The sequence below is a fragment of the Pleurodeles waltl genome, chromosome 4_2 (genome assembly GCF_031143425.1).
Source record: "Pleurodeles waltl isolate 20211129_DDA chromosome 4_2, aPleWal1.hap1.20221129, whole genome shotgun sequence".
NCBI classification, from domain to species: domain Eukaryota; kingdom Metazoa; phylum Chordata; class Amphibia; order Caudata; family Salamandridae; genus Pleurodeles; species Pleurodeles waltl.
Genome location: NC_090443.1, coordinates 931068672 through 931088439, shown reverse-complemented (window position 1 = coordinate 931088439; position 19768 = coordinate 931068672). Strand labels below are relative to the sequence as shown.

The 19768-nt window shown below is 43.8% G+C and overlaps 1 protein-coding gene across 1 annotated transcript in view; it reads left to right on the top strand.

The window, feature by feature from the left end:
* The window catches only part of LOC138293487 (cytochrome P450 4B1-like), a 229601-nt gene that overhangs the window by 104812 nt on the left and 105021 nt on the right, over positions 1-19768 (top strand). Inside the window, exons 6-7 of the mRNA XM_069232725.1 lie at positions 1410-1561; positions 10338-10450. Of these exons, the coding sequence (XP_069088826.1) occupies positions 1410-1561; positions 10338-10450 (265 nt within the window). The remainder of the gene's footprint in view (positions 1-1409; positions 1562-10337; positions 10451-19768) is intronic.

Here is a 19768-nt window from a genome sequence, read left to right as displayed (position 1 = left end):
CTTCTGGCGGAATTCCGTCTACGGTCATAATGCCATGGACGGTCGGTAGCCACAGCGACGGTATGCCGGTGGCCGTCACCATGGCGGTAGGCGTCATTTACCGCCAATCTCATAATGAGGGTCTATGTCTGAACATCTGCTTGAGTGGTTTGTAGGCCAGCATCTCCTCTAGGTCTAAAAATAGTCCTACCCACCTGATCCGTCCCCAGTCTTTAGACCAACTAAGTCCACTAGTGACCTCTACATTAAACGAAAATGTCACTAAAAAGACAAATGCATGACACTATGAATAATAGCCCCAAACCAAAAAGAGTATGTAAACATCATGCCTAACCCTCTTTTTCCTTACTTACAAGGACTGTTTTTCGAGGGTACAGATTATTATGCCAGCCCACAGCAATTGACAGGACTCATGAATTCTTCAGCTAGCATTCATTTCAAAACCTAATGTTATATGTAGGAAACTACCATTTAGCGTTCAGGATCTAAGACAATTTGGGGTCCTCCTTGGCCAGTCTTTCAGAAGTGATCAGGTGAGTAGTAGACCGCGAAGTTCAGTTTAACTGATATAGCCTGTTCATGAGATTCCGTTCATGTTTCTCACCAGACATCATCATCTAAGGGACTTTGGTCTTTCTCCCATCAAGATCTGAGAGCCAGGAAGTGATCTGCTGGTGTTGCATCAATGCCCATTACACAATAAACTTGTGAAACGCCCTTCGTATCCATTCATCCCATGGTTGGCAAGGTTAAATTCTGAGGAGTTCACAAAGAGGATTCTTGACTCATTAAAATGAATGAACAGGGAATCTGCTAATCCAGATGATCCACAAAAATTGTATCTGCATTCAACCTAATATTAATACTCAAGGCCCTTTGCGGGAATACCCTCTGCAAACCTATGGTGGAAGAAACTCAAATTAGATCCATCCAGAACATTTTTATAGACTTATATTTGCTTTATGATAAAGTAGCAAAAATGGGACTAGCATATTTTTTATCTTATGCACAATTCTACCTACCAATTACAGTGTTTTTGCTGATATATGTGCCTGCTTGCAGAAGTACAATTGGAAGTCAGATTGTGGATAGTGTTAGTTTGAGGTGTGCAGCTGTGTACTGAATGTTTAAAATATTTGAGATAATATGAGAAATTTTTGATTTTTGAAATTTGATTGTAACCTTTATATAGATACAACAGTTACACTCAATATGGTCCTTATCTAGGACAATGGAATTCTATAGCAAATTTATAAGTGGTGGAATTTGATATAAATTGTCACAATTGTCAGTAAGTGAATGCTCCTTTCTAGGAAAATGTCACTTGTACATGTTATGGCTTGGTCAGTAGACCTTTGTGTTGAATCTTGAACAAGCAAAAGCCGTTCATCTTGCCTCCTTTATTACAGTGAGAATTCCTATACGCAAGCTGTCTTCGATCTGTCAGCCTTGGTGAACTACAGACTCAGATGTTTCCTGTATCACAACGATCTGCTTTTTTACCTTAGCCCACCTGGTTATCGATTCAGAAAGGGTTGTGAGACAGCACATCAGCATACAGGTACTGTAACGTATTCAGTCAAGAGTGATCAGCAGACACAAAGTGAAAATAATGGTATTTTTGATCTTCTGTTTACCAACATATGACATAGTGCTTCTTTATTGTACTCTTACAGTATAGGTGACTTATGGCCACAAGTATGATGAAGTACCCTGCCCAAAAAAACTAATGATCCAACCTCCCTGGGCTGTCCTGTTTCAGCCAGCAGTGCCTCTGCTGGCACTGCCGGTGGAACTCTTACACTGATGGGCCAAAGGATTTGGGAACATTTTCACTTCTGTTAAATGACATTCTGCCAAACACTGTGGGGGTCATTATGACCCCGGCAGTAAAAACTGCCTACCGCTGCAGCAATGGCCGCCAAAAGACCGTCGCCGCGGCTCCCAGCCATCCACCAAATTATGACCACAGCCGGATTTCCGCCCAAAGGATGGCAGAAATCCAGCTGTGGCCATGCCAGCAGCAGCGCCACACCAGTAGACCGCCGCCAGCTGTATTTTGAGAATTAATATGGTTTGGTGGTGTTCTGCTGGTGGACGCTGCTGCTGGCAGACGCTGCTGCTGGCGGACGCTGCTGCTGGCAGCAGAACCCCATCCCGTCTCCTGCCGGAGAACACCCTCGACACAGGTAAGTGGGTGCTCCGACAGGGGAGGGGGGTGTTGTGTGTGTGTGTGGGGGTGTGTGTGTGTGTGTCTATGCGTGGGTGTATGCGGGCGTGTGTTGCATGTAATATGTGTGTGCATGTTTGGGGGTGTGAGTGCGTGTATGTTGAGTAGTGTGATTGTGTGTATGTATGTAAGTGTGTGTGGATGTGTGTATGTGAATGGATGTATGCATGTGTGAATGTGAGAATGGGTGTGTGTATGCGTGTGTGAAGGGAGGGGCGTGTATGAAAGGGGGGGTCTGGAGAGGAAGGGGGGTTGGGGGGAACCTGTGGAGGGGGTTGGGGGTGGGGGAGACCCCTATCAGTGACAGGGAAGGAATTCCCTGTCACTGATAGTGCCTACCGCCATGGTTTTCGTGGCGGTAAGGAAGCCACGAAAACCATGGCGGTAGGCGGGGTCATAATCCCGCAGGCAGGCAAGGTCTCCAGCCCGACGGTCATTACCGATGTGGCGGTCAGTGTGGTACATTAGCGGTTTGGCTTCTGCCAAACAGCCAAAGTCATAATATGGAGGAAAGTACAGCCAGCCTGTTGGCAGTACTTTCCTCCATATTACCGCCGACCTCCGGGGTCATAATGACCCCCTATATATGGTATACCTTTAGCTTCACAGAACCTCCTCCTCCAAAAGCACAAAACAAAGGGCTTGATGTCTGCCGAACTTCCAACGGGTAGGTTACTGCCACACTGGCTACCTCCCAACCAGACCCATTAAGAGTTTCCCGCTAGGCTGGTGGGTGGAAACTTTGGTTTCTGCCAGATAGCCTAACTGGATACAGGCTACAACATTGTCTCCGGTTCGTAATTGAACTGGCGGCAATGCTGTAGGCAGCAAGGTGCATCAGCACCCTTGCAATGTTCACTGTCTGCAAAGCAGACAGTGAACATTAAGACGGTGCTGGGCAGGGGGTGCCCTGCACTGCCCATGCCAAGTGGATGGGCAGTGCAGGGGTCCCCCGCACCTGTTCTCCACCAGCCTTTTCATGACTGTGTTACTGCCATGAAAAGGCTAGCAGAGAGCGAAGTCGTAATCCGCAGGGTAGTGCTGCATGCAGCGCAGCCCTAGCAGATTAGGATCTCAGCCATCGCCGGACCCCCGGATCCAAGGTTCTGGTGGAGCTGGCAGTCAGACCACCTGGGTTGTTATGTGGTGGTTGGATGTAATGAGGCCCAAAGTCTCTGTCTGTGACATGTATCTAGACCAGTGGTTCCCAACCTGTGGGCCGGGGACCCCTGGGGGTCCGCAAAGCCTCATCAGGGGGTCCGCGGCTGCTTAAAAAATGTAATAATATTAGGTCCCAGCTATCAGTATTGACTCAGTGGGGGTCCCCCGGTTCCAATAATGATTCAGTGGGGGTCCCCGGGCTCCAGTATTGATAAAATTGGGGTCCACAGAAGTGAAAAGGTTGGGAACCACTGATCTAGACTGTCCTGCTTTCAGCGTTTATATTTGTGTATTTCAGTGTTTTCCAAATTGTTTTAAATCACTACTTACCAGTGTTTATTCAGCTGCCAAATACTGCTAAGGACTGCTGTGACAGTCGAAATTTCTTTCAGACACACTAGTCACTCCAGACTCCCCAAGCTGAATTATATGCTTTTGAAGGGCCTTAGGCCCACAATGACTGAATGAGGCAAGCTGCTGAAATTGAAAGTCCTAGGAGAGTCCAATATGTCCTAAAAGGTACCAAACCATGAATCTAAAGTTGCTCGTCGACAATATCTCCTTTGGTGGACCGCAAGGTTCAAGCAACAGATAAGGATGAGATGGATGAAAGATTGGAATCTCTAAGGATAACTCCGGGAAACCAAGGCTAAGCTTTCCAAAGAAGTGGGAACCACCTGAGCATTCTGTTTGCAAATCTGAGGGTTGGAAGTGTTTCTAACGAAATGTATAAAGAAAGTAGTTCTGAAGACGTATTATCGTGGAAGCTTTTTTTGACAAATGTTTCTTTAATGGTTTTCCCCAGTTTCAACATAACAAGCTGGAAGAAACCTTTTTAAAGAACTATTGTTTCTTTATTGTTTTAGAGGGGTTTCACTCCCCCTTCATTAAGTCCCTTTTTTAAGATGGTTCCCGTCTTAGGCCCCTCACCACCATTTTCCTTTCTTGGACACTTGTACCCTTCTGGTTTGCTTCTTTTGTTTTCACTTTTCCTACTTTACTGGACCCCATTTACATCTTTCCCAGCCTACACACCCTACCCTTTTAACTTTACCCATTTCCTCTCTTCTATTCCTTTAACTCCCCTTAACTTTCTTTAATACCCATGTGTCTTCTACTCTCCCAATTCATTCCTTTTGTTTAATTTTACTTTTAATACTATTTCCTACCTGTTCAATGTTTCCACTTCATATACCCTTTTCCCTGTTACTTCCCTTTCCTTTTCATTACCACCCATATGTACGTTACCCCTGCTTCACTCCTTTTTTTTTTTTTTACTTTTGCTACTCCCCTTACCTCATTAACATTTCTCCATCTTATACATGCTCCCCTGTTACCTATTCTTTTTATACTTCTCTTAGTTCTCCTTCCCTTTCTTTAATACAGTTTCTCCACACCCTTTTTATTCCTTTTGAAATACTACTTTTATTACTTCTCCCTTCTATTGATAATTATCTCCACCATACACCCTTTCCCCTGCTACCTTCCCCGTTTTATTTCCCCTTTTCTTTAATGCTCATGTCTTGTACTTTCTCAATTTGCTCTTTTTTACTTTTACTATTTCCCTGTATGCCATTTACCCCTTTTCCCATCCTATGCACTGTCCCTCTTGATTTCCACCTTTTGTACCCTTCTATTGTTTTACCTTCTGTTAGAAACAAGTTTTCTCTTTAACAGAGGGTATGCACCCTGATCAAGCAGGAACCACAATCTCCTAGTCAGGGTAAGTCACAAACACACCCTAAATTAACATAAATTACCCTCTGGTAGCTTGGCACAGAGCAGTCAGGCTTAACATAAGAGACAATGTGTAAAGTATGTGTGCAACACTTCAAACAGTAAAACAGTGAAACACCACACAGAAAGGATCCTACACCAGGTTAGAAAAATAGAACTTGATTTAATAAATACAAGACCAAAATGACAAACATCCAATAAGCAGAACTTGAGTTATGATTTTTTAAAGATTAAACTGTAAAATAATGCTTTGAAGCAAGCAATTGGGGATATCCTGGTCACGTCGGACCACCAGGCCGACCCAGATGGAGCATGGGCCAGATACAGGGACCCAGTAAAGGCCTGCTGAACAAAAGTACTTTAACCCTGGTTGCGTCTGCGTCAAAGATGTGGGGTGCAGCACAAGTGATGGGTTGGTGTCGACCCCCCCCCCAGTAGGGGGGATGCATCAATTTTCACCCCACAGTTGAGGAGATGCATCAAAGATTTTCACTACCAGGACATGTAAAACTTAAAAGTACATGGCCTGTCTTTTAAATACATTGCACCCTACAAAGGTTTATTTTGTCAGGTTGACATGGCAGTGTAAAGCTGACCACACAGGCTCTGCAATGGCAGGCCTAAGAATGGTTAAAGGGCTACATAAGTGGGTGGCACAATCAGTACTGCAGGCCCACATGTAGAATTTCATTTATAGGCCCTGGGCACATGTAGTGCACTTTACTAGGGATGTATGAGAAAATTAAATACTCCTATTGGGAGCTCATGTTACTATGTTTTAGAGGAGAGAGCACAAGCACTTTAGCACTGGTTAGCAGTGGTAAAGTGCACAGAGTCCTAAAGCAAGCAAAAACTAGGTCAGAAAAGTAGAGGAGGAAGGCAACAGATTTGGGGGTGACCATGCCGATAGGGCCTTTTCCAACACCTCCCTTTTCCATTCTTTAATACCCATATGTCTTTTACCCCAAGCTTTAGTCCTTTTTAGGTTTCGCCTGCACAGCGCTTGTGCTGTGCTTGTGAAATCTAATGTATTTAATATAAATCCTAAAAAGGGTTTACATCCCGCCCCCTTGCTTTCCTTCCTTTCATTGGTTTCTGTGCTTGCCACTTTTCCTCGGTTTCTTTTGGCTGTAGCACTAGTTTCTTGCATTTACCAATGCTTGTTCAAGTGTGTTTGCTCTTATCAGTGTCCCAAGGACCAAGTACTGTGTTCTTCCACTTTGGTTTCTGAACTTCTTTTATTATTTGATTTGCTACTTTACATATCGTTTATTTGCTTTTTCTGATGACCATCAAAAGCATTAGGATTGTGTCAGCATTTTTTTTTTAATGGTATGGCCTGTAGAAGTAGCGAGTATTAAAGAGGACTGCTAAAGCAACAGTGAATGCTTTCAGCAATGTTATCCCCAAACAGGTGGAGAGGGTTCTCAGAACGCAAATCCTGACAGCCACCTTGCGCCCGACTCGGAGGCTTGTCCCTGCCTCCTCTCTCCTCTCTCCGGGCCTCCTCCTTACTGTAAGTCCAGCTCCCAGCCTGACTCCAACATGGCGGTACATCCAGCCGTGAGGACAACAATAACATATGCATGTTGGGCCACTCAGCTGACATCGCTGCTGCAGTGTCTGCACTGCAGACAGCGGGGGAATGTGGTGGCTGGAACCTCCTTCTCCCGCTCACACGGTGGTGTTGGAGCTGCAGAAGCTGCGCTGCTTCTCTGACAGTCGCATCCCTTATTGTGTGTTTGAGGCGGGAAAACATGTTCCTTCCTTTTCCTGTCTTTGCGCTTTATGTTCTCAGCTCTGTAAAGTTAGGGGGCTTCCAATAAAGTTGTAGCACACACCTCTCAAATTATAAAGTGAAGCACGAGGCATGCTTTGGCGCGTGTGTGTAGGCGTGAATGCTGAGGTAGAACCCGTAAAGTTACAGAGCTCAACCAGAGTTATGAAAACAACAGCCTCGATCTGAAAAAGTACAAAAGCTTCACTTAAGACCCTGCAGCTTCTTACACCGCACCGACGATCCATTATTTGTTGTACAATATGTGGATGAATTTGTATTTTCTTTGCATAAAAGAATTCACAAGCTTACAGTTTGCGGAACAATGCTAAGTAAAGTTTTGTGTTGGCATTAAGCCATTCAAATAAAACCATGCCGGTGCCTCTTGAGAAATGCTGCATTTCCATAAAGTGTGTGTTTGTTCTGCCAGGACGCCAGTGTTCTGCAGCCCTTTAAAGCAGCTCAGTGCAGGCACTGTGTAAAACTGATTTACAAGTTGATTACACAGGAAAAATCACTAAAAAGCAGATGTGTCATAGTTCTGATAAGAACCTCAGAAAGGCCCAGCGGAAGCTGAATATAAACAGTGCAGATTGCAAAAACCGCTGTAGCAAAAATAAAGAGGGAATGTAAAAAAGCCCACATTTGAATAATTACATCTCCCATTATAATGTGAGCGTAGAACAACCGAGTTACTGTACCACAGTAACTGAGGCATGTGCAGCGCTTGTGCAACCCCCTGCATAAGAGCCCATGTTTTATTCCAGTTGACCAGCTGCAAATGATTTTTACCAGACACAGCTGCAACGTATGGGCTTTTGAGCATCTTCTATCACCAGTTTTAGATAATTTTGTTTGACTGCTTATTGTGGCCCATAACCCATTTTCGTTAGATAAACTTGAAACCTGCCTACATAAAGGGCAACTGGAATAAAGTTGTTATAGAGGACCACATTTTCCAGGAGAATATACTATATGGTCTTGTCAGTGTCGGGCTTGTCTATAGGGCAGATTGACAGTGCCTGATGGGCTGGTCTGACAGGTCAGTGTGTGAGCCGTTTTGTAGCTGGTTCTGGGCCTGTTTTATGGTCAGGTGGCTGATTTTTACTGTTGGTTTTCCTGATATTGCCACAAACATTGCCTGCAGCAAACACAAAAGCATACAGTTTCAGTTACCTTGCTAAACACTTATATCATATATTATTATTTAAAACTGCCCCAATTTGCAAACGTGGGCCACTTTTATTTAGCTATTTGATTCACTCATGGGTTCCACTTTTATTTTTGTACCCGGGCCTATTTTCTGTCCCAGTCCAACCCTAGGTCCTATGTGGAAGTTGCAGGAATTAGTTTTATGAACATTATTCTAAGTTCCAAAGTACTGTGCTCGTAGAACGTACAGTATCTCGCTAGGCAGAAAATAAAGCTACCTGTGCCTGCTTCTCGTAAAAACAGATCTCCCTCTTTAATTCTTCGAATTCGAGTTATAGTTTAGAACATGTCTTCATATTATTCTATGCTGACACTACGGGGCCTCTGGAAATGTCTCTTTATATTAAGAAACAGCTCACCAGAGCGTTACTATATATTAATTTTGTACTTGATTCACAAAGACACTCGTTATGGTTAGGATTCTGGTGCTGTGCTTAATTTGTGCCAGTAGTTGCAGGTTGTTGCAACTGCACTAAGGTGACCCCCTAATGCCAGGACACCACACACACTGCCTCCAGTTCTGAACGTTTCACATGCAAATTGCTTTTTCAGGTGTGTTAGTCTAATTAGATCAATTGAAAAAAAGATTACCTTATCACATAGAATGCATTGGGTTATCACATGACAGTCTAGAAGTGGATTATATGTTGCTGTTATCAATCGCCTTTACTATTAACACAGTACTGCAGCTTCACATTTCCAATATGGGTTACTGTTTTTTTTTATTACTGTAATACATGCTGCACAACAGCTAATGCTGCTGTGTAACAAGTCTAAAACACATTGACAAAACCAGTAGACTTCGCAGAGGCCCAAAAAAGTCATAATATTTTTACAGTGTTTTTTTCACTTACATTTCACAACTGCTTACCAAGCTAAAACTTACAGAAAAATAAAGTTAATTATAATCACATAGGTGAAACCTATTGCATTTGCCAATGCCTGTTTAGTTTTACTTTTGCCACTCCCACCCACCCTTCTACATTTTTCCATCCCATACCACCTCTCCTCTCCTCTACCTTCCTACCTGTTGATGTCCATGAAAGCATACTATTTTCGAGAAAGGGCTTTTTGTCATTTTGACATGTTTTTAAAGTAATTTTGTCAGCCTGATTTACTCAGCATGCATCATACTGAGACTAAAACCAAGAAGAAATATCTCAGGGCCTTATTCACAAACTTCACTTTGTGGTATGTTTATTAATACTTCAATAATGCTTTTCACGTAGTTTAAAATGCGTGTCAAAATGCTTTGTCAAAGCTGCCTTACAAATCATAAAAGGTAAGGACCTCTTACTCTACTTCTGACACATTGGTTACATTGTTTTCATACTGTAGGGAGCCAGTGCTAATTCATATATCACTGCATTCTTCGCAGCTCTTCTGTGGCAGCTTCTCATTGTGGCATTATATCAGTGCACTGCTGTTCGTTATTTCTAGTCTCCATGATTACATGACTTTTCTCATGTTGCAAACTCATCAAAATGGCAGTATTTCAGATGTGAGTTTGCCACTTGGAGACCATCACAAAAAAGAGGAAAAGCATAAAGATTTCCTGATAACCAGTATTGTAGTAAAGCATCCAACACCAAGGCAGAAGGGTTTGGCTTCCAGCTGAAGAATTTGTGTAATTAACATGTCAACCAGGAAGTTAGAAACCTATGGAGGAAGGACCCCAAAGACTCACAGACTTTTAAATTCGTAGGAATGTAATTCCCAATTGCTGTGGCCTAGTAATACTTGGGTCTAGCAGAGCTCGAGCAAACCAATCTGATACCATATTGTGAGGACCTACAAGATATTCCACTTTGAAAGTGATTCCCTGATTGAGACAAAAGACACAAAGAGCCTGTACTAGTTCCAGCAGTGGTTTAGATTTGGTCTCCCTACATGTGAATTTTCCATGCGTAACTGGATCACACATGTTGTGCTGTCCTTTGCAAATCTGCGAATTACGAAAAAGACTGCAAGACGCTGTGAACAATTTATGTGCATTGAAAACTTCTTGTCTGATCACTTTCTACCAATCGAAAATCGACCACAACAGGGCATCTATCCCTGTAGGTTTGCATCAGATTCTAGGACAAGATCTAGGAACTTAGGAGTTATGGCTCACTCATTCCCAGCTTCTAAGTGATCCATTGAAGTAGTAAGAAGAATAACACCCGTTGAGGTATTAACATTTGGAATGAACACTGCATCTTTCTTTCCCATATGCAGGCAAGGTTATAGAACAGAGGAAAGAGTCACTGAAACAGAGTTTGGAAGAACCTGGGTACCCAGACCAGCCGAAACGACATTTGGATTTTTTGGATATACTTCTAAGTGCCAAAGTGAGTATTGGACAGATATGCAAGATATTTCAGCAGAGCTGCCAAACTTTTTAGATTACTGTAGTACTCATGTCAAGCTAGTAAGGATTTTGTTTTCTGTGTAACAATGTCAATTTCAGAATAGAAGCACCTTTTGGGAATCTTAGAGTCTAGGAAGGGCAATGTACTGTTTAACTCTGATATCATCTTTTGTTATGCATGGTTTCTAACCTACTTTGCTTTTTTCACACGTTACTTCATAATAATGGGTAGCGCTGTGGGTGGTGAAGGGTTTACCTTGCTCAGGACTTGGGTGTAGCACTGGTTAGGGCTGGAGGTGGAGTGAAGAGCAGACTCTGGCCCTATCACCTTTATACACAACTTGCTGAAGAGATTATATAGCCTGGGACCACTCTGGGTTATGAGAGGTGTATACATTTTAATGAGACTACAACCATGAAGAGAACTCTCATGGGCCTATTCACGCACTCCATTTTGTGGTATGCTTCGCTGCACTATCGTAGTACTACACATGTAACACAAAATACTGTTCACAAACTCTGCCTCCATGTCTCCTATATGTTCTTGCAGAAATCTCTTCTACAATTGCAAAGGTCTCTACACACGTACGCCTACTTTTTTGTAGTAAATGTGGGTGGGGAGGAGGGAGTAGCTAAAAAGTAAATTTGTCAGTCAAAGCTTTATTGGGGTTCTTAGCCATAAAAGCACAAACAGTTAAGACAATAAAAAATATAAAAAAAATATTTTCATACATAATACACAATATAGATAAAACCCTACAACAAACAAATAAAAACATGATAACTAAAACATACCAGCTCCTCATTGGCCGCATTAGATAACTAAAATCAGTTTAAAATCAAATTAATTTATGAGCAGGGATTATCACATTCACAATTCTATTCCAGTTGGCGCCCCATTCGTAGCAATATCAGCCCTCAATCTTTGTCTGGTTCTCCTCATACCTAACAGATATCTACTAACCCCAAACACAGTCAGGCGGCTTACATCATACTTCAATAACTTAACTGCAGTTTCCAGCTCTTTAACTTCTAAGTTCCGACAATGCTAAACAATCCATCATCTACTGTTTAGGTAGAGTGGGCCAAATAAATTAATTCAATACATAACTTTCAGTAATTCTTAATACAGATTGAATGCAAATATACATTTGACTGTAGGTGAAATGCTGCAGCAAGTCTTTAAATGAATAATTATACCTTAATATAATATATTTACATTAATTCATTTTTAATATACATTTAGGATAATATGTGTTAGAAATGGGGTCTTTGTATGGCAGTCATGTTACCCCTTGTCCAAGCAATGACCCTCACTCTAGTCAGGGTAAGTCACACACAATCCAAATTATCCTGTGCCCACTCTCCGGTAGCTTGGCACTGAGCAGTCAGGCTTAACTTAGAAGGCAATGTGTAAAGTATGTGTGCAATAAATCATGCAGTAACACAGTATAGCACCACAAAAAATACACCACACAATGTTTAGAAAAATAGAGAATATTTATCTGGATAAATGAAGGTCAAAACGATCAAGATTTGATAAGTACAAGTAAAATATAACTTCAGAGAATGATAAAAAGAGTCGTTAGTCTTTAAAAAGCAACAAGTGTCTTTTGCAAGCACAAAGTAGCTGGTGTGTGTTCAAATTCTCCGCAAGGGACCGCAGAGGAAGAGATACGTGGAAAACAGGGAGGGGTGCGTTGATTTCTCCGGCGCACACAGACGATGCGTCAATAATTTTCCATGCAGGATAGGCTTTGCGTCGAATTTCTGGCGCGCAGACTTGGATCTTCTTTGGGTTGCAGGGTTTTCGGATGCCCTAGGGATGATGCAGAGAATTCCTGGGCGTGCAGGACGAAGTCACAGGAGCTGCATCTGTCTGGTGGGCTTTGCTTGGAAATTTCTGTTGCATGGCAGGCACTGCGTCGATTCTTCTTGCAGGAAGTCAGGCTGCGTCATTCTGGTTCAGCTTTGCGTCGATCCATTGGGCATGCGCCGAAGTTCCAGTCGTGATTTTCTCACCGCGATGCAGGCCGTGCGTCGTTCCTGGCAGGCTGAGCATCAAATTTTTGCCGCACAAGGAGTACTTTGCAGGAGGAAGTCTTTTTAGTCCTGAGCCTTCAAGGAACAGGAGGCAAGCTCTATCCAAGCCCTTGGAGAGCACTTCTCAGCAGAGCCAGAGGGCAGCCAGGCAGCAGGGCAACAGCAGGGCAGTAGTGCTTTGCAGAAAAGTAATCAGGAGAGTCCTTTGGGCATCCAGGGAGTTCCTCTTGGCAGGTTGCAGGATCTGGTTCAGAGTTTCTTCACCAGTGGTATCTTGTCCAGAAGTGTCAGAGTTGATATGTTCAGAGGCCCTGTTTAAATACCCAAATGTGCCTTTAAAGTGGGGGAGACTTCACAGAGTGGCTTAGGAGTGCACGAGGTCCCTTTTTAGTTTCATCCTGTCCTCCAGGGTCCGAGTAGGGGGTTTGACAGTCCATTGTGTGAGGGCAGGCCACTCTCCTTTCAAATGTAAGTGTCAAGCCCTCCAACCTCCCAGCCCAGGAAGACCTATTCAGTATGCAGATGTGTGCAGGTGTGACTGAGCAGCCTGTGTTTGGGGTTGTCTGAGTGAAATGCACAAGGAAGCTGTCAAGTAACCTAGCCAGATGTGGATGAAAAGGTACAAAAGGATTTAAGTGCAGAGAAATGCTCACTTTCTAAAAGTGGAATTTCTAAAATAGTAATATTAATCCAACTTCACCAGTCAGCAGGATTTTGTATTACTATTCTGGCCATACTAAATATGACCTTGTTACTCCTTTCAGATCAGAATCTACCACTCAAACAGTATATGAGGGTAGCCCTAAGGTTAGCCTATGAAAGGAGCAGGCCTCACAGCAATGTAAAAATGAATTTGGGAGTTTTACACTACCAGGACATATAAACTGCACAGGTACATGCCCTGCCTTTTATCTACATAGCACCATGCCCTAGGGGTTACCTAGGGCCTACCTTAGGGGTGACTTTTATGTAGAAAAAGGGGAGTTTAAGGCTTGGCAATTACTTTTAAATGCCAAGTCAAAGTGGCAGTGAAACTGCACACACAGACCATGCAGTGGCAGGCCTGAGACATGGTTAAAGAGCTACTTATGTGGGTGGCACAACCAGTGCTGCAGCCCACTAATAGCATTTAATTTACAGGCCCTAGGCACATGTAGTGCACTTGACTATGGACTTAGAAGTAAATTAAATAAGCCAATTGGGTATGAGCCAATATCACCATATTTTAAAGAGAGAGCATATGCACTTTAGCACTGATTAGGATTAGCAATGGTAAAGTGCGCAAAGCCAATAAAATGAGGTCAAAAAAAGAGAAGGAGGAAGGCAAAAAGTTTGGGGGTGACCCTGTAGAAAGGCCATTTCCAACATTATGGCAGTAAATTTTATGTAACACTTGAAAAAGCTAAAAATATTTTACATTAATATTTAACATTTCGATAGTTTTACTTAATTATTTTGAGGTTTAATGAACATTTTTACTTTTCCTTATACTTCACCTTAGGGAGATCGCTATTCCGATGGAGGAGACCCCCGCTTAAGTGTGTAAAGTTATGATTAGTAACTTTACACTTGAAAGTTTGGCTTCCCATTCCGCTGGTTTTATTTGCTTTGGAAATTTAAGTCTACACTTTAGAGTAACTTTACACTCAGAAATGTTGAATACCAAAAAAAATTAAAGTTACAACAAAATGTAAGTGTACATTTGTAAGCGAGTACATTTCTTTACCTTTATGAAGAGGGCCCTCAAGTTTTTATTATGTATGAAATTTCACCCTTTATTAAGTGTACTTGAGGACAGGGAACCACAATTTACTTACCCCCCATTATGCTGACTAGCATGTAGGGCAACCAAGAAGGACCTACATTTCTGTATGTCTTGGTCACGTTTCTGTTCTATTTCCCCAGCCATGGTTCAGGGTCTTCATTTCTGTTTCCACAGTTCACCTGCAGGTGTTCTTTGACCTGCTTCTTTTCGTTTGCCTTCTGGGGTCCAGTGGAAAGCTGGTCCCTTCTGCTAGTGTGTCTTATCAACATCTTTTTCTCCAAATGATAGTGCCCATGCTCTCTTGCTTGCATCTGGTGAGCTTTCTGGTTGCAGATGGTTTGAAGCCAGAAAATTCAGATGGTTCTTCTCAGGTTACCAGTGTGAAAGGCTGACAGTTTGTTGTTGTTGTTTTTTGCCATCCTCTAGCATTCCGAGCCATACAAGAGTGTGGACAGAACACAGCTAATTATAGAACTTCAGCTTGACGTTTGTGCTGCACTGAGATGACCTCCACACATAGTTCAGCATCCTGAAGGCATTCTGGGCCTTGTTCAATATATTCTTGATATCACTGCCTGCTGCTCCATCATGTTTGATAGTACTGCCTGGGTAGGTGAACTCTTCAGTCATGGCTAGGTCCTCTTCATTCACCTTGATTAGTGAATTTTGGGATGTTGGACAGCATAATTACTGATTTCCTTGTGTTGATCTTCAGGCCCACTTGCTGTGCACAGATGTTGAGGAGCAATATCTTATTCTTTTCTGCGTACCACAAGTTAAAAAAACTCATATTTTACTGTGAACGTTTTAACAAACTAAAGACAACACCGTGCTAACACAAAAGCACTATCACTACATGCTTCCTCCAATGAAACATGGCCTTCAATCTCTTTTTACAGGGGCAGACTACTAGGATCTCAGTAATCAAAGGACACTCTGGGCAGTGAGCTAACATACACACTTGTCTACAGAACAAGCTCACTCTACAATATATCTTGCCTTACATACGCATGGTCAAGTGACTCTAGTATCACAACAATACATCAAGGTCTTGCCTTGACTGACAAAAGTAGTTATGGCATCTGCATTTAGGATGTCTTTACTTATATGATGCAATTGTATAGTGTTGTTGTTGGTTCTTTGAGCTTTCTTGGAACCTTATATGAAATGGTTTGAATAGTGTGTCAATTATTAGGATCCTCTGGGCCCATTTTATGGGCGAGCGCAAAGCGCTCAATCCATTCAGTAATCTCTCTTTGGGCTTCAAACCACGCCCATGCCACGTCAGTCACTTACATTGGTTTGCGGGCTTGCCTTTTAAAATCTGCTTGCTTTCATTTGTGAAAGGCATGCATAAGTCATGCCTTTTCCGGTGTTTAGCCCACCTGCATAGCACCGGTAAACTACTGGAAACATACGAGGCTCGATGTTTTGAGCCTGGGGTCCGGACTACTTTATCTGTTTATTTTCCACGCAGCGCCATTGCGCTGCATTTTACATAGTGCGATCGTGCTGCGTTTTTTTTTTACACCGCTAATAGCTCTAAATCGAGCAAATACGAGACCCGTTGCATTGAAAATGCTTGTTTATCTATGAAGCTGACACTGCTGTGCCACTATAAGCTTCTTCAAGGATTATTTTACTTGGTGGACTGGCATTATCTTAACAATTTTGGCTATGAGCTGCTGACTACTTTCTGGATTTGTGCTGTTGTCTTTATTATCTACATTGCTCAGGTACTGTTTTTGTTTACATTTAAGGGCCCAGGGATCATTTAGTACCCAACTTGCTGCAACAGTTACTGCAGTGTTGGATATCGTCTCTAGCAACTGCCAATTTTTCTTTGTGTTACAAGAGATGCTTTCTACCCATTGAACTTTTTTCATAAGTGTGAGGGTACACTGGAATCTTAAATGCCTACAAGCCCTGCCTCCACGCAGCCTATATTATCAAGCTTGGACAGGCTACCTGCTGTCTTTTGACTTCCTCTATGTATTTATAAGGTCCCCCGTGTGTAGGAGCTCATGCAGCAATGGCTTAGGCACATTTATACCCTATTTGGAAAAAAGAACCCCGCCGCATGAAGGTTTTGCTGCTGCTGCTTTAGCAAGTGGCGTGTGCAACTCTACCGCGTAAAAGTGTTGACGCAGGGGCAGCCTGTGGCATGCTGCAAAGGATAACAATTAGTTCGATGGCATCTGTCGCTGTAGATACACATGGTCTGCATAGCTCGCCATCTGGTGTTGGGTCGGAGTGTTACAAGTTGTTTTTCTTCGAAGAAGTGTTTTCGAGTCACTGGACCGAGTGACTCCTCCTTCTGTGCTCATTGCGCATGGGCGTCGACTCCATCTTCGATTGTTTTCTTTCCGCCATCGGGTTCGGACGTGTTCCTGTCGCTCCGAGTTTCGGAACGGAAAGATAGCTGAAAACGGAAGATTTTCGACGGTATCGTTGCGATCCGGTTCCAGATAAACACATACGACAACGCATTGAACATCGAAGCGCTTCGGTGCCCTTCGGGGTAGATTTCGGCACACCGTCGGGGCCTAGTCGGCCCGACCGCATGGAGAACAACGCCGATGGAACGGACCCCGTTTCGATTCTGCCCTGAATGCCACAACAAATATCCCTATACGGACCAACACTCGGTCTGTAACCTGTGCCTGTCACCCGAGCACAGCGAAGAATCCTGTGAGGCCTGTCGGGCGTTCCGGTCCCGAAAAACTCTGCGCGACCGTCGAGCGAGAAGACTGCAGATGGCGTCCACGCCAAAGGAGCATCGACAGTTCGAGACAGAAGAGGAACAGGAGGAATCCTTTTCCATCCAGGATTCAGACTCCGACGAACTCGACAATACAAAAACTGTGAGTAAGACGTCGAGATCAGAAATTAAAAAAGGAAAAAAGGCCCAGGGGACGCCACTGCCAACCGGCCATGGCTCAACCCAAATTCACGGTGACCAACAATCGGCACCGAAAAAGGCCCATTCAGTGTCGAGATCGTCCGACTCCGGTCGAGACACCGGCACGCAGCCTCCTCGGGACCGAGAGAGTGCTAAAGAGAAGCATCGACACCGAGAGTTCGGTGTCGACACGGATCGACGCCGAGACAGTGGCGCCGAAGACCATAGAGGCCAAGATTTTTCGGCACAAAAGAAGAGGAAGGTTACCTCGGAGCCGAAAAAACAAACAACAGGGTTTTCGGAGCCGAAAAAAGCACCAGCAGACCCAGTTTCAGGCTCCTATACTGAAGAACTTTCTATGTCTTCACAAATGAAAAGACACAGATTCGAACAGGAACTGCAATCCACTGAAGTGGATCACACGCAAAAGCGTATCTTTATTCAGCAGGGGATAGGGAAGATCAGTACCCTTCCACCTGTCAAAAGAAAGAGAACACTTCAGTTTGTAGCACGAGAGGCTTCTCAGCAACAAACAGCAAAGACGGTAACACCTCCTCCCTCGCCTCCACCTGTAACTCCGGCTTCGCCAACTTACACCCCGTCACATTCGCCAGCTCACACCGCCATGAGCCACGACGACCAAGATCAAGACGCGTGGGACTTGTACGATGCACCAGTGTCTGATAACAGCCCAGACACGTACCCAACTAGGCCATCACCACCTGAGGACAGCACAGCCTATTCACAAGTGGTGGCTAGAGCAGCTCAGTTCCATAATGTGGAACTACACTCTGAACAAGTAGAGGATGACTTTTTATTTAACACCCTCTCCTCCACCCACAGCTCCTACCAAAGCCTGCCTATGCTCCCAGGCATGCTACGCCATGCAAAGGAGATCTTCAAGGAGCCAGTTAAAAGTAGGGCAGTAACGCCTAGAGTGGACAAAAAGTATAAGGCGCCTCCTACGGACCCTGTATTCATCACCTCTCAGCTGCCACCAGATTCTGTGGTGGTAGGGGCTGCCAGAAAACGGGCAAATTCACACACTTCTGGGGATGCACCTCCCCCAGATAAAGAAAGCAGAAAGTTCGATGCAGCCGGGAAGAGGGTCGCTGTCCAGGCAGCAAACCAGTGGCGCATCGCAAACTCACAAGCGCTGCTAGCGCGATACGACAGAGCCAACTGGGATGAGATGCAGCATCTCATTGAACATCTCCCAAAAGATCTGCAAAAAAGAGCAAAACAGGTTGTTGAAGAGGGTCAAAACATTTCCAACAATCAAATACGCTCCTCTATGGATGCAGCAGACACAGCCGCAAGAACCATTAATACGTCGGTTACCATCCGTAGGCACACATGGCTCAGAACGTCTGGATTCAAGCCAGAAATTCAGCAGGCAGTACTTAACATGCCAGTAAACGAAAAACTTCTGTTCGGTCCGGAGGTCGACACAGCCATAGAAAAGCTCAAAAAGGACACTGACACTGCCAAGGCCATGGGCGCACTCTACTCCCCGCAGAGCAGAGGATCTTATACCACCTTCCGCAAAACACCTTTTAGAGGAGGGTTTCGGGGTCAGGCCACACAAGCCAGTACCTCACAGTCCGCACCGTCCACCTACCAGGGACAGTACAGGGGAGGCTTTCGGGGCCAGTATAGAGGAGGGCAATTCCCTAGGAATAGAGGAAGATTTCAAAGCCCCAAAACCACTACCAACAAGCAGTGACTCACACATCACTCACCCCCCCCACACAACACCAGTGGGGGGAAGGATAGGTCAATATTACGAAGCATGGGAGGAAATAACTACAGACACATGGGTCCTAGCAATTATCCAACATGGTTATTGCATAGAATTCCTGCAATTCCCTCCAGACATACCACCAAAATCACAAAATTTATCAAAACACCATTCACAGCTTCTAGAGATAGAAGTCCAAGCACTACTGCAAAAAAATGCAATAGAATTAGTACCAAGCACACAAATAAACACAGGAGTTTATTCACTGTACTTCTTGATACCAAAAAAGGACAAAACACTGAGACCAATTCTAGACCTCAGGGTAGTAAACACATTCATCAAATCAGACCATTTTCACATGGTCACACTACAAGAAGTGTTACCATTGCTCAAAAAACACAACTACATGACAACCCTAGACCTCAAAGACGCATATTTCCATATACCAATACATCAATCACACAGAAAATATCTAAGGTTTGTATTCAAAGGAATACATTACCAATTCAAAGTATTGCCTTTCGGTTTAACAACCGCTCCAAGGGTATTCACAAAGTGCCTAGCAGTAGTCGCTGCACACATCAGAAGGCAGCAAATACATGTATTCCCGTATCTAGACGACTGGCTAATCAAAACCAGTTCGCTCACACGATGCTCAAACCACACAAATCAAGTCATACAAACCCTCTACAAACTAGGGTTCACCGTCAACTTTGCAAAATCCAACATTCAGCCAAGCAAAGTACAGCAATATCTAGGAGCCATAATAGACACGACAAAAGGAGTAGCAACGCCAACTCCACAAAGAATTCACAATTTCAACAGAGTCATTCAACACATGTCTCCA